The 14400-nt window shown below is 34.9% G+C and overlaps 3 protein-coding genes across 4 annotated transcripts; 2 read left to right on the top strand and 1 right to left on the bottom strand.

The window, feature by feature from the left end:
• Positions 1 to 1819: 1819 nt before the first annotated feature.
• Positions 1820 to 2967, bottom strand: LOC105166849 (LURP-one-like protein (DUF567)). The gene is made up of 2 exons (XM_011086341.3): positions 2540 to 2967; positions 1820 to 2451 (listed from the first exon to the last, which is right to left on the bottom strand). Exons 1-2 carry the CDS (start codon positions 2792 to 2794, stop codon positions 2059 to 2061), a joined length of 648 nt encoding a protein of 215 aa, XP_011084643.2. The 5' UTR covers positions 2795 to 2967; the 3' UTR covers positions 1820 to 2058.
• Positions 2968 to 7673: 4706 nt separating this feature from the next.
• LOC105166848 (uncharacterized) lies at positions 7674 to 10561 on the top strand. 2 transcript variants are annotated; one of them, XM_011086338.3, is made up of 3 exons: positions 7674 to 9464; positions 9602 to 9765; positions 10180 to 10561. In XM_011086338.3, exons 1-3 carry the CDS (start codon positions 8051 to 8053, stop codon positions 10393 to 10395), a joined length of 1794 nt encoding a protein of 597 aa, XP_011084640.1. In that variant the 5' UTR covers positions 7674 to 8050; the 3' UTR covers positions 10396 to 10561. The 2 variants fall into 2 exon arrangements, with proteins under 2 accessions (XP_011084640.1, XP_011084641.1); XM_011086339.3 differs by having other exon boundaries at positions 7692 to 9452.
• Positions 10562 to 11721: 1160 nt separating this feature from the next.
• Positions 11722 to 14002, top strand: LOC105166847 (BolA-like family protein). The gene is made up of 3 exons (XM_011086337.3): positions 11722 to 12051; positions 13332 to 13399; positions 13593 to 14002. Exons 1-3 carry the CDS (start codon positions 11782 to 11784, stop codon positions 13744 to 13746), a joined length of 492 nt encoding a protein of 163 aa, XP_011084639.1. The 5' UTR covers positions 11722 to 11781; the 3' UTR covers positions 13747 to 14002.
• Positions 14003 to 14400: the final 398 nt, after the last annotated feature.

The raw sequence follows: 14400 nt of genomic DNA on the forward strand, positions 1-14400 counted from the left end.
GCAAAACTGAGACCCCTTGAATTTTACTATTATGTGGCGGTTAGTATACTTTAAGGCCACATTTACTACCGTGATATTGTTGCATTATATTAATGGTCAAATTGCAATCTACCTATACATATGATATGGAGAATAGACAATTAGCCACTTATTAAATGAAAGAGCAATTTACCCCTCAATATTTAGAAAAGGTGCAAAATACCCTCTTACACAATTGGTGTCGTGCACGTGCAGATTTTCATTTTTTAATTATTTTATCTTTATTTTACAATTGTTGGATCTTATATAATATAAATAAATGGTTCAGATGTTATACTTTATTTATATATAAAGTATAAAAAATATAATTAAAAAAATAGAAAAAAAAGAAAGAAAAGTTCGAGTCTTTCCTCACACACCCCCCATACCTGCCATCCCAACCACCTCCCCCCTCTACCACCACCTTTGCCTACCTCTCCCTCAGCTCCCAGCTCTGCCCGTGCCTCCGCCTCCCCCCCCACCGCTACTACCTTATTTTTTTCTGTATTTTTTTTTATTTTTAAATACTGTATATATGTATTATTCGTTGTATAAATCTGTTTTTATAATTTTTTTTAAAATTTAGTTTTATAACTTGAATAAATTTGATATAATCTATTGATTTGTATATCAAATATACATCGTTATTTTAAATTAGAAAAAGATACAAACCATTAATTTGTTTATTAGACCTGAATCGTTGATATATATATTATCAAATAAGATATGACGATTTATGATTAAGGGCATAACATTTATTTTATAGCTAAAAATGAACAAAATCGCACCCCACGTGTGTGATGTACCCCACTTGAAGGGGTTGTTATGCATATTTTCTTAAATTTAGGGGGGTAAATTGATATTAATTTTTTTCACAAGGGAATTAATTGCTTATTTTCTGTATCACATGTATGTAAATTACAACGTGCCCTTATATTAATTGATGATTAATATGAGGCATGCCACAAATCTCAAACTCCTCCTCTCTCCGTTTATTCATCTCATATTTAATTCACGCCGATTTTCTCTATTCCGATCCGGGTAAAGCTCATCTCTTTTCCGATCCCAACTTTCTTTTTACAGAACTCAATTGAAGTGTAAAGAACAACAAACACTCTGCATGCCCATGAACTTAATTATTTTATCGTCGTATTATGCTCTTTTGCGGTTATAAAGCTTTGTAAAAAAACATTAGGACAAAATTAAAATTGACAAGAACATAGGATAAATGTGACATTTTGAAGGGGCTTATTGGGGGCAAACTTAAAATTGCCCAATACCCAACGGGCTTGCTAGTTTGTAAACATAACCCAATTCAGCTGATTACAAGAACCCTGCCCCCGTACTAGGCTAGCCCTTGCAGTCACCGGCTCGGCAGAAAACAAATAATCACGAAATCCAACCCTATCATGCACGATAAACACACTTTTGAACTTAGTCTGCAGGCAAGATTTAATCCGGCAGAAAAAGGAATTTGAAAAGTATCCCATGTATTTGAAAGAGATGGGATTGGATGGCACAAAAATCTTAGTTACATTCACTTTGTTACAAAGAAAAATAAAAGCAAAATTTGTTGAAAATTTTAAAAATTGATTTTCACACCATAAGAAGCATTTTGATTTAGGCAAATCAGATTCTTCTGGTCGTGTAAAAGTGTTCGATTTTCTTTTCTTCTAACACAAATTAGCAACGCTTATTAGAAGAATTTAAATTAAGTATGATCGGATTGAAATTATATATATTTTTTGAAATCGTACGTAAATCACGTTGTTGATTGAAGTGTACTATGAGGCATAAAATGTGTATGTATGTACCCATTATTTATTTAACAGCAAAATAGGAAAAGAGGTACAATGGCTTGCTCAGTTTGTAGCCACTTCCACTCTCCATCAAACACAGAACCCTTCACCTAGAGCCAAAGATTGAATTACAAAACGATGATGGCCACTACGCGGATCGCTGAGGTCTTTTATCAAAAACGAAAAAACCCACAAGCTCCGCCCAAAAGGAGGAATCATCAGTATATATATATATTCTTTTTCAATTGGTTAGGAGACGACGGCGTGTGGAGGTGGAAGATCCGAACATCTGATCGAGGAGGATGACGATGGCCATGGCCACTGTGGCGTCGAATCCTGGCTGTACGACTAAGCGGAAAATGTCGGTCCCGAAAGCTACCCCTTTGACGGAGGCTTCCTTCTGCTTGATCTCCGCCACTCGCCGCCGCTTCTCGTCGTACACGGCGCAGCACCGTTGCGAATACGACCCCTCAATCTCGTAAACCGCCGTGTTCTTCCGCGGTGAGGTCACGTGAGCCAGCAGGCGCTTGCTTTTGCTTTTGAGCAGGTTCACCACGTTTTTCGTCGCAACAAATCTCGGATTATCCGCCGTCTCCCCGTCGAACACCAACCAACTATCCGTCAGGCTTAATTTCTGTACGCACACGATCAATTAGTATTTCAATCATACAAATACTCACACAAATCAATACACATACATACAGGATGATAGATCATACTACCTTGCGGCGGATAGTGAGAAGGGAGGTGCCGGAAGCGTCCATAAGGAAGATCTCGCCCTTGTTGCCGGACATATAATTATCGACGCGATACACGAGGTTTCCATCGGCGTCGAATACGGTGAATCCGTCGCAGTTGAAAAGCAGCGACTTTCTCCACACGGTGAGGACCCTGGAACTGGAATCATCGGCGCCGGCTTTGATGCAGCCATCGGAAGGCTTGGGCAGAGGCAAAGCTTTTGGATAAACCTTGGTCATTTCCCAGGTAGAATTTGGCCTCCAACCCACTAAAATTTATGAGTAGAGGAGGAGAAGAACTGCTACTATGGGGTATGGGTGCTCGATCGGACTCGCTGATAGTCGCACAGACACAGATCTTTGATGCCCCCATATATATATTATGGTGAGAAGAGAGAATACTTCCAACGCGTTTGAGCCGTTTTTGTTGCGTGACATCATTGGGCGGAAAGAAAGATTAGGGGAAGTCGGCATCGACATCACCCCACAAAGGTATGATATGAATTCATCAAATCGAATTATTCTTTTTCTTTTTGGGTTGGGGAATAGTTTGATTGACTTTTGGTCACCACCACCAATTACAACATGTCTTTGAGATTAAACGTCGGAAATTTCAGTTCTTATCCTACTCAATTGAACTTGAATAAATTATATCGTGTAATTGGTGTGTAAATAGTAATTTTTGTTTTCTTACTTATAAATGAGAGTCATATTCAATGAAGCTAAAATTTTATTTTTAATATATATTAAAAGGTAAAATACAACGAGTTTTATAAATATTTTATTATTATTTGAAAAATTATCTTATTGCTAGCTTCATAATTTTTTGATAGAGGTATAAAAATATTCATTTTACGAGGTGAAATTTTCTTTTATAAACAAAATTTGGAAAGAATTTTAAAAATAAGTGAAATTCCTTTGTAGTCCACAAGAGTATATTTTGTTATTAGTGACAACACGACTAATTGAATAAGATAATTGGTAAACGGAGGTTAAATTTAAGAAGTAATGATGTTTTTCAAACAACAGTAAATTATTTTTAATTATATGAAACTTGTTGAAACGTCATCATAATTTATCAAATACTAAAAGAATTGGAGTAACGAATAGAATTGGTCTATTTTCTCCGTTAAAATCAGTGGCTATATATAAAAACAAAAATATATAGTAGAAAGTAATGAATAACATGATTGACATTGTTGATTAGGGAGAATAGAAGGGCGGCTAATCAATGATAGGTATTACTATTACTATTCGAGAGATAGAGATATATCCTCCGAAAAAGTTGACTCATGTAATAATCATAAGAATAACAATAAATAGAGAACGCGTCCACAATCATGACGACTTAATTTTATAATTAAAATTTTATGAATAAATTTAAATTTTATTGAATGTGTGAATATTTATTATATTTTATTTATTACTATTAATTATATTAGTATATAGATTGCATTGAATATTATTTCGAACATCAAAATAAAATATAAATTTATTTATTGAATGTGTGAATATTTATTATATTTTATTTATTACTATTAATTATATTAGTATATAGATTGCATTGAATATTATTTCGAACATCAAAATAAAATATAAATTTATTTATTGAATGTGTGAATATTTATTATATTTTATTTATTACTATTAATTATATTAGTATATAGATTGCATTGAATATTATTTCGAACATCAAAATAAATTATTATATTTTATTTATTATTATTAGCAAATAAATAAAAAATTAGAGGGGTAGGATAGGATGGTATAAGCTTGGAAGAGTTGATGTTGAGGTAGAAACAAGTAGTGAGTCAGCCGCCCAATCGTGGGTTCAACGCCAAAATTATAATGATTACTTAAATTATAAAGAAAGGGGAATTGTGTGGCTAAGAAGAGATGCGCGGTGGAAGAGGTTCGGCAGCCAATTAAACAAACTCACCACCCGAAGATATTTAGTTATTATATATATTTAGTGAAGTGGATGGCCAGAAATTATCCCAACTATTAACCCCATCCCGAATGGCTCATGACATGAAACGGACAAGTCTTTGCCTTTTCCTATTGGTTGGGGGAGAGGAGGGGAGGGGGTCAGCGCCCTCACCCTATACCAGGGGCCATTTTACCAGTCTACATCCCTCCTCTGTTATTGTTTTTGTTTTCTTTTATTTATGTATGTGATTCGCGTCTCTATTGGAGGTTTCTTGTGCAAGATCGTCTCTTTTCATAGTTTGTTTTGATCTTCTATCATTAGAATCTGCTGCCATAATAATTGAGAGGTTCTAATGATAGTTCTTGGATGTTTAAATTGGTAAAAATTGGTTCGAAAATATGAAAATATTGTTACTTAATCGACATTTCAAGGCTGGGGTTATTTAGGGATGTGGTCCACTTGGTCCAATCACATTAGCGTGACACGAACGATTGGAGCCCGGAGGCCAACAATTAAGACAATTGAAATTTGAGATGATTCAATACAATTCAACTTTAAAAAAAATGGGAAAAAATACAAGCAATCCCTTATCATCGCAAATAAGCAAATTATTCCCTTGTCAAAAAATAAATAGCGATCGATCTCCATGTATCTTTTAAAATACTATAAATTACCTCCCTATGTTTTTTAAAATGACACCTCCCTATAAATTGCTTCATTGTAAAAAGTATAGGTAGGTAAATTACTATATTTTTTTTTATAGAGATGATCATGTGCTTATTTTCAATATCACATAGAGGGTAAATTGTTATTCATCCATAACAAATGTTTGGATCTTTTAAGTGTTTGGTCATTAATTATTCACTATACGACATTACTAACTTAAAAAAAAAAAAAAAGATGTTTGTGGGGGAGAAGGTTGTAAGTTGTAGCTAGTGGTTGACTCTTGAAAAATAGTAAACAAAGATTGCACATTTAACCCCATATCTACTGTTTTTTAATGCATATGTTGTCTCAATCCAATGGGGGTAGGAGTATAAGGTGAGGTTGTTACTGATAATGTATTTTATTATTAAATTATATGATTTATGCTCTCTCTCTCTCTCTCTCTCTATATATATATATATATATATTCCTTTATTGATGGTGTAATTAATCATAAGATAACATTTATATTAAGAGTGTTAATGGGTAAGGTCTATTGTTTTGGATACAAAGTTTTGAGTTTGGGTGGGATTGGACCCATTTTTTTTTTTTCTAAATTGTTAAAACAAAAAAAATTAAATTAAATTAAATTCCTTTCTTTTTATTTTTATATTTATCATCATTTATCAATAAATTCAGAATTACTGAAATCAATTTACAAATAAATCTTTTTCAATAGTATTTTTTAAATAATATATTATTTGTAATATTGTTTAAAAAATAATCTAATAAAACAATTAAATCTATATATTTAGTTGAAATCAAATTTAACATTATAAAACTTTTAAAATTCAATGTTACTACTTCATATCTTCAAACAAGCATTACTACTATCAAGATATTGAAAAATATACCTAGCATGATAATATATTTATATAACTTACTATTCAATTATTTATTGATTAAAAAATGCACATAGTTAAAGAATTGCACGATATATAATGTTATGATGTCTTAAATTTTTTAGATTTGTTCACATGGATGTACATCAATTGAAAAATAATAATTTAATTGAATTGAGAAAAAAATATTTTTGGGGTCCAAATTAGGTATGACCCATGGGTATTGAGGGTAGAGATCCAACCAGGATTCAATCTATATTATTCAGTATAATTTGACTTGATTTACTATTATTATGTGAGTGTATTATTAAATAACGGTGACAAATTCATAATAAATTTTGGTAAGAAGAACTACTTTAGGGGATGAATGTCCCGTGAAACATGATTTAGTCTAGTGTTTGAGCTTGACTCAGTACAGGAAAAGAGTATTTCGAGAAGGTATTTCAGGGATATTTCTGATGTGGTTAACTGACTTGTACTTACAATTATTTTGTTCATTACAGTCGTATCCCGAATTTTTATTCCAGCATCAAGTTATGACACTTTAGACCATATCTAAAATATAAATATGAATTGGGTTATGAATCTACAAACTCAACCCCATGTTCAATATAGATAATAAAAAGTTGCAAATGGGGAATAGTTTTGAGATAAGTAGAGCAATTAGATCTACAAGAAACGATGCCTTAATTAATTTGGGCACGATAGGAAAGTCCCCTATTAAGAAAGAAATTTGCCTAAAAAATTTTATTTTTATCATAAATGGATGATCAAAACTGATTTCTCAAATATTTCTTTCAAATTCTAATGCTCAATTTAATTTTTCTTTTTTTTTGGGAACAAGATCCGTCTATTTGCGGATTGAATTTTTAACTGTATATTTTATTTCATTCGATATTTATATAATTTTTTTCTTAAATAAAATATACTAATACGTGTATGTTAATACCTAGGAAATTTTTATCTAGAAAAAAAACCTAGGAAATTTTAGTACGAATCAGGTTTGGTTAATGCAATATATTTGTGCTGTAATTAATGTATAAATTAAAAAAATAATCAATAATTATGTAATAAATATATTATATTTATTTTATAATCAATATGAATCGGTCGAACTTAATTTGAGTAAAACTTTTTTCGTATAAATACATATTAAGTAGAATAAAAAATATATAATAATATTTACAACAAAAATTTCAAGGTGATAGAGTGGGGAAATTGTGCTTTTAATCCTACATGATAGGGTTTGTTGTACTTTTGATCTTATAATTTACGGGCTTAACATATTTAGTATCATAGGATAAATATTGTAACATTTATTGTCCTCTAGAATAAAAATTTGGCATATTTGATCACATGCGATAAAAACTACGTACACATTTGGTCCCATAGAATATAAACAATTTAATATCATGTGGAATTAAATGTGCTACAACTTTATATACTATGGGACCAAAAAAATTATAATTTTATTTTATAGAATTAAAAATACTATAACATTAATTTTATATAACTAAATGTGTTAAAGTTCGTAAATTATAAAACAAAAAATATAACTTTTCCGGATAGATGCGTCAGGAAAGGTGTGTGCATAAGCAGCATGGTGTTACAAGCGCGGCAGCTACTTCACCAGTATATATATACATATATATATATATTGTTTGGTGCAGGTATGATTTGTCGTTACTATTACCGATATAGTGTTCTTTGGGGGTGAAAATAATATAGTGATGAAAAAGCGAGATAAGGTTGGCAGGTCTGCATGCGCTGCAAAGATAGCGACGCCTGGCATCCCCATGCAAACCTCTCCGTTTCATTTACCAACGCGTGTCTGCGGCTCAGTCTCCCAGACACTCCTCCGCCGCACCATTCAGATTGACACCTTATATCAAACCAAGAACACACCATCCCCACCGAATCTTGTTCGTCTGTGCCTACTCTCCTGCATAAATTTGAAATGAAATTCAAGCTGCTTCACTACTCTGTTTTCTTGCTTTGATATATACGTATATATATAGGATGGAATTAGATCCGAGCGTGGAGTGGGAAATCGTGAATTATTCTCCCAGTTTTGAGGAAGAAGATGGGGAGGCCGAGGCTGAGAAGACGAGATTGGGATGGGTTTTGAGTGCGGGATTGAGCGTGGGGAGGAAGCTTGTGATCACGGGATTTGTTGTCTCGTCTGTTCCTCTGGTTCTTCCTTCCCTCGTTGTTATTTCCGCGCTTGGTTTCGCCTTCTCGGTGCCGTTCGGGGTTGTGTTTGCTAGCTATGCGTGCACGCAGAAGGTCATGAGTCAACTGCTGCCTTCACCTGCAGCCCCGATTCAGACGATGGAAACAGGTTTGGCAGATGAAGAGGCGGAGGAAGAAGAAGTGGTACCCTCCCGCGTTGACTTGGAGGAAAAAGAAGAAAGGGAGGCCGTCAAGGATGGGGTTGAGATGAGAATTGAATTGGTGGATGATGATTTTAGGGTTAGGGATGAGGCTGGGAAGGAACGGGAGACCGGTTTAGGTAGCGCAGGTGAGTTTAGGGATCATGACGTTGGGTATTTGGAGAGAGAAGATGACGAGTTGCTGAACATTAATGTGAAATCTGGTGGAGTAGATGAAGTAGAAATTGAACGACAATTGGTGGTTGAGTCAAACGAGGACAATGAGAAGTCAGTGTTGGTTAATGGCGTGGGGCCTGATGCTGGGATTGGGGATAGTGCTATGGAAATAGATGATTATGCTGTGGTCGCCCAAGAATTGGGGGAGACAGCGCAGGATGATGCAAGATTCACTCTGCCAATTTCACAAGTTGGAACTGATGACTTATTGGAGGATGAGGGAAAGAACAATGTCGGAAACAGGGAAGATAGGGAAAAAGTTTTGGAAGAAAAAGATGAACAAGTGGAGAAAACCCTTACTCGGGTGAAGGGGAAGGCGAAGGACAAGAACCGTCGTGCAAAGGGAATGAAGCCGGCAAAAGAAGAGAACTTTGATGTGATCAGAGTTCCGCAGAAGAGGAAAGAACCCAATGGAGATGAGGAACATGAGAGATTATCCGGGAAAAAGATGGAATTATTGGAAGAAACTAGGATTTCCACTGAGAATAACTTGAACATGGGCCAAGTTGATGTGGAAGGAAAAAAGGAAAGAATTGAAGATGATCCGAGTAGCGTATTGAGTGAGAAAGAGCAAACTGATGGAGAAAAACCTGTAATGCCTAGGAATGAATATCTGGATGTTAAGCAACCAGTTCTACCGGAGGGTCATCGTGATGCATTACTGATTGATGATGCAGGGAACGTCGATGTTTCGACAGAGAAAGAACATGAACCTATTAGCTTGAAGGAAATGCAGGACTTCCAAAGTGTCAGGGAGGATACCGTCGCTGATGCATCCTACAAGATGGACAAAGGGACTAATGTGACTCTAGGTATGGTAGCTGGTGAGACTGCTGAATTGTGTGTTTGACAAAGCAATTGAGCAATGTACTATAATGGTTTACAATGGACCAGGATAAGTACAGTCCTGATAATTCCTGTGTGATTTGGTCTTATAACGAGTTTGTTTTTATATTCACAGAGAATAACAATCAGTCCAGGATGGTAGCTGATGACGGTGGATATTCGGTGGAGGTGGCTGCCATAACAGGGACGCCTGCATTGAAACATGACGAGGCAGCACCCGTGGAGTTAGAAGAGGGAAAAGATGCTGGTGCAGGATATAGTGGTTTACATTCTGATGAGGTCAGTTGATATGTTAAGGAATACAAATGCGCATTGATTTTCAGTATTGGTCACCTAATCCAGCATTAATTTTAGTTGGAAGTAATTATATGGATGCACTCCCTGTTACGCCGTTGTTTTCATCTTGATTGTGCACGTGTATACTAATGTTACCATCCTCACATGTATCGTCCACCTTGTTATCAAGTCGTATCATGCTGCAGGTAGATTTATGATAATTGAGACCGAACATAGATTAGTAATACAAGCCAGACAATGAAAATATATTGCCGTAGATGTTATGGATATGGATAGTCTGAGAACTATCTCCAGCAATTTTCCTTTTTCACCATGCAGCGTGAGACCGTGATGCTGCCTTTCTGTTTTCTCTTTCCCAAATTAAGGCATGCTCATTTAAACCTGTATCTATCGCAGGAACTGTCTCGCGACGAAGATATTTGGAAAAAGATTGATGCAATCAGAGTGATAGTTGGGTTCAACGCTCCACGCCGTGTTTCATATGTTGAAGAACTTAAGGCGTTGTACCTATTCACTGGAATCGAGCCTCCATCTTCATCCATGGACTCTTCCGACACCCTACAGTTCTCCAATAAGCTTAACTTCCTCATGTCTGTCATCGGTCTAAAATGATGGACAACGGCTCTTAATCCAGTGTGGGTTCTCTTAAATCTTGGCATTTCTGTGTTGTTTGTGTTGGCCAAGAATCGTGTGTCAAGGGTCGGTGACTTGATGGTTTTTCAGTATTCGGACATTATTGTATTTGTGTTTATATGATGCTTGTGTTGGGCCCTAGAAACATCTTATGGCATCGATCAAACTGCGTTGGCGCCATCTTAGTTAAAACTTTTCGGAACCTTAAAAGCATGAGGATGGTAGTTATGTGATTGAAAAAGGGAATGAACGGGAAAGTGTTATTGGTCGATGTTAACGAGCTCTGTCCTATAGAGAAAGTATTATGGATGAGGATGCATCGAATGTATGGATGATTGACACATATTGTTCTTTATTGACACATATTGTTCTTTTAAAAAAGAATGGGTACGCACAAATTATTCATATCTGAGTTGCATAAAATATCAATTGTGGGTTGACCATGGATGCCACACATCTCACGTACGGCGTCATATTTACATTATAAGCATAAGATGTTTTTTTTTTTTTTTTTTATCATAGTCGTAGTTTATAAATTACCTGCGTATTACATTACGGATCATATGTGTACTTGTGTGTATGTACAATTATATATTTGGTATGTAATATTATAAAACCATGGTATTGAAGTCGTGTGGTATCATAATTTTTTTTATATATATATCTAGGGCGATATGTGGTGCTTTTCATATGATAGTGGTAAACAGAATTTGCAACTAAAATCTAAATATGAATCATAATGATTTTTTTTTTAAACTTTTATATAATTGTAAATATTTTTTCATTATTAGGAACATTACTAATGCTAATTGAACAATTGATTCAATTCGTTAAATAGTTGTTGATTTATTTTTTATGATGAATTAACTAAAAATACCTGTATGAGTTATACATTAGGATTTTATTTATTTTTACAAAAATTAATATTTCTTTTAAGAATTAACATTTTTTATGAACTAAATCGATAGTTATTTTTTTAATATAATTTTCATATTTTTTTATCTATTACATCCAAGTTTTTCTTTTTTTATTTTTTAATAATTTAAGTTTTTTATAAAAAATGAAAAAAAAAATACAATAAGGATGTTGATAATTTCGAGCCCCCAACAAATATTAGACTATTAATTTTTTAAATAATAATAGAATATACGTAATTACATAAAATTTTAAGAAGGTTCATTGTAATTTATTAAAATTTAATATATATAAATGTATGTAGGATCGAAGTTGTATTTTTCATAAAGCATAATGCTAACAGTGAAATATTCCTTTATTATAGGACCAAAAATGCAATTCTTGGGATCTTGTTAAAAATGAAAAGCGGAAGACGACTGTGAGGCTATCAACTCAAAACAAACCAACGTGATGGCGGCGACGGCGATTCTTTTCCGGCCTAACGTGACCGCTCTCCGTCTGGTGAGCAGCCGCGCTTGTGCGCTTTCATTTATGCGGCGAACAGCGTCGATAAGGACGGCGACGAAGAGCTATTCGAGTGGTCGGTCATTGTTTGCGGGGAGGGTTCCTGTTTCCGGCTTTCCTTGCTCCCTCCGTCGAACTTTCTGTATCCGAGCTACAGCTGACTCCGAAAATCCAGCCTCCATCGGATCTCCTTTGATGGAATCAATGGAGAAGAAGGTCCTTACACTCTATGCGATATGTACTTATTTCTTACTTGCACTTATTTCTGCTGTTATTTGATTTGAACATCAATTTGCCTGATTATTGGGGTAAGTGTTTCTCCTTTGAAAATCATATAAACCGGCACAATGGGCGGCACTGTCAGTAAGAATGTTGATAGCTAAATTTTTAATTTTTTGAAGCTCAATCAATTTTTTTCTCTGGTTTGGTTGGAGATGCAATTTGATCAGATTGCTTCAATTCGTAAGAGATACTCGTAATCCTTCGGAAGACTCTTTGTCATTGTGGCCTTATGATTGCTATTATCTCCTTAACCTGACATGAATTGGAATTGTCTGCTGTATGTGCACAATTGTGTTAGTAATTGTGTATATGCAGTTTAATGAATTTTGGATTAAGAAAGAAGTGTTCTCAGGTCTCATGTCATAGGAGGAAGAAGCATGGGCAAAAAACGAGGGAGGGACAAGAATAAGAGAAACTCTTAGTAACTTGAGTAAGATTCGTACAAGTTATTGCTTATTATTATGTGGTAAGATCTGAGTTCACATGGTCCTGATGATTTTTAAGATGAATTGTCATGAAAAATCATGGGCTAATGATTTTCAGCGTGGATTTTGCTTCTGGAAACTTTTTAGTGCTTTTTGCTTCTTAGCTGTTAGAAGAGCATATTGTGAGCACCCAATTTTGGTGCATTTATTCTTTAAGCGGCCTTGAATCATGTTTAAATGAGGGACTTCAGATAGTCTTCCAACTTATACTCTCGTTCCAAGTAAAGTTTTAGCTTGAGAAATACTCGCTTGGCATCTAAGTAAACTTTTTGAAATAGAGAGTCAAGACTGTTTCAAAATTGTCCCAAGAGACATAATCAGGTTACATGCCGGGTTCATATTGAATTTTGGTAACAAAATGAAAGTACTCTTACTGCCGAGGTGGTAATTCAAGTGGACTGGGTTGTCCCTCTGTATAAGGTAGGTAAAGGAATTGAATCAGTTCAAATATGAGTGTGCTTGTGCTAGCAGACTGGTGACTAATCTTTAACTTATTTTTGGAAAATGAACTCCCTAGATGCAAAAGAAAATTCATTATGGAGGAAAAGGAGATAACCATGAGAAGAGGATAAGGTGTCCTTACTAAGAGTATAACGAACTGTCATTATCTACATTGTTGATTACAAGCAAGAGATTGCTCTGAGGTTCTGATTTTTTGTCTCCTACTTCCTGTTATGGTTTTGGTGTGAGGTTTAATTATCTAAATATTGGCAAAATGTGTTCCATTAGATCAAGGAACATTTAAGTGCAGAGACGGTTGTTGTGAAGGATGCCTATGGTGATGGCCGCCATGTTAGGTAAGGTTTTCGTCCATTTTCCTTTACCGTAGGTTGCATATGTTCAATTGGTATACTGCAATGCTACTAGGTTGCAGATTTTGAATTGAGATATTGAAAGCTAATATGCTATTCTTGGAGCATATTACTTCATTTATTATGTGGATTACGAGATCTATACCCTTATCTACCTTTTGATTCTACACACCTGCAGCATAGAGGTTGTCTCTTCAGCTTTTGAGGGGCAATCTGCTGTGAATAGGCAGAGGATGGTTTACAAGGCAATATGGGAAGAACTTCAAGACACAGTGCATGCTGTTGACCAGATGACTACCCGGACTCCCTCTGAAGCTGCATTGGGAAAGTGATAAAGTATACTTCACCTATGTCATGAAGAATTCACTGTCTGCATGCGTCTCGGCTAGACTGTAATCACTTCTGAGCTTCTTGCCTCAGATGGTTCGGGCATAAGCCTAATGCAAAATCAGCTCAAAATGACTAGTTGTGACTGATATTTTGCACTTATTTTTGTGCATATTGCCCTAAAGAAGAATCTGTACGTTATGTTTCCCTTTATTTCTACTCATTGGTTGATTTAGTACCAAGCCCTATTTGATTTATGAATCTTGGTTTGTTGAGTTCCTGCAGAGGATATAATAATATCTCTCATGATCAATTTATTACAAATTTGAGGTCATTGTTTAGCCAGAGCATCAGAACTGATTGGTAAAATGAAAAACATAAGTAATGTTTAGTTAATGTATAAAGTTTTCCTTAAAGATATTTGCTAAATTCAAGTTCAAATGGAAAATCCCTTTTAAGGAATAGCAGTATATCTTTACATATTCAAGTTTAAATGGAGAGCCTTCCTAAAGAACCCCTCTATGTATGATAATTTGGTCTGTTGGTCTATATTTTCTTCTGTAACATGGAGGACTGTTAAGATGATGATCATCAACTACATTTGTCACCGTTGAATACGACGCTCACAATGTATGCAAGCACCTTTATTGTTTGTTCTT

Source organism: Sesamum indicum, linkage group LG7 (genome assembly GCF_026168435.1).
Source record: "Sesamum indicum cultivar Baizhima isolate 11 linkage group LG7, ASM2616843v1, whole genome shotgun sequence".
In the NCBI taxonomy this organism is placed as follows: domain Eukaryota; kingdom Viridiplantae; phylum Streptophyta; class Magnoliopsida; order Lamiales; family Pedaliaceae; genus Sesamum; species Sesamum indicum.

Coding starts and splice junctions, on each gene's coding strand:
- LOC105166849 (XM_011086341.3), bottom strand. CDS start 2,794: ATGACCAAGGTTTATCCAAAAGCTTTGCCTCTGCCCAAGCCTTCCGAT. Junction 2,452..2,539: donor TTCTCACTATCCGCCGCAAG/GTAGTATGATCT, acceptor GTGTGCGTACAG/AAATTAAGCCTGACGGATAG.
- LOC105166848 (XM_011086338.3), top strand. CDS start 8,051: ATGGAATTAGATCCGAGCGTGGAGTGGGAAATCGTGAATTATTCTCCC. Junction 9,465..9,601: donor GACTCTAGGTATGGTAGCTG/GTGAGACTGCTG, acceptor TTATATTCACAG/AGAATAACAATCAGTCCAGG. Junction 9,766..10,179: donor GTGGTTTACATTCTGATGAG/GTCAGTTGATAT, acceptor TATCTATCGCAG/GAACTGTCTCGCGACGAAGA.
- LOC105166847 (XM_011086337.3), top strand. CDS start 11,782: ATGGCGGCGACGGCGATTCTTTTCCGGCCTAACGTGACCGCTCTCCGT. Junction 12,052..13,331: donor TGGAATCAATGGAGAAGAAG/GTCCTTACACTC, acceptor GTGTTCCATTAG/ATCAAGGAACATTTAAGTGC. Junction 13,400..13,592: donor GGTGATGGCCGCCATGTTAG/GTAAGGTTTTCG, acceptor ACACACCTGCAG/CATAGAGGTTGTCTCTTCAG.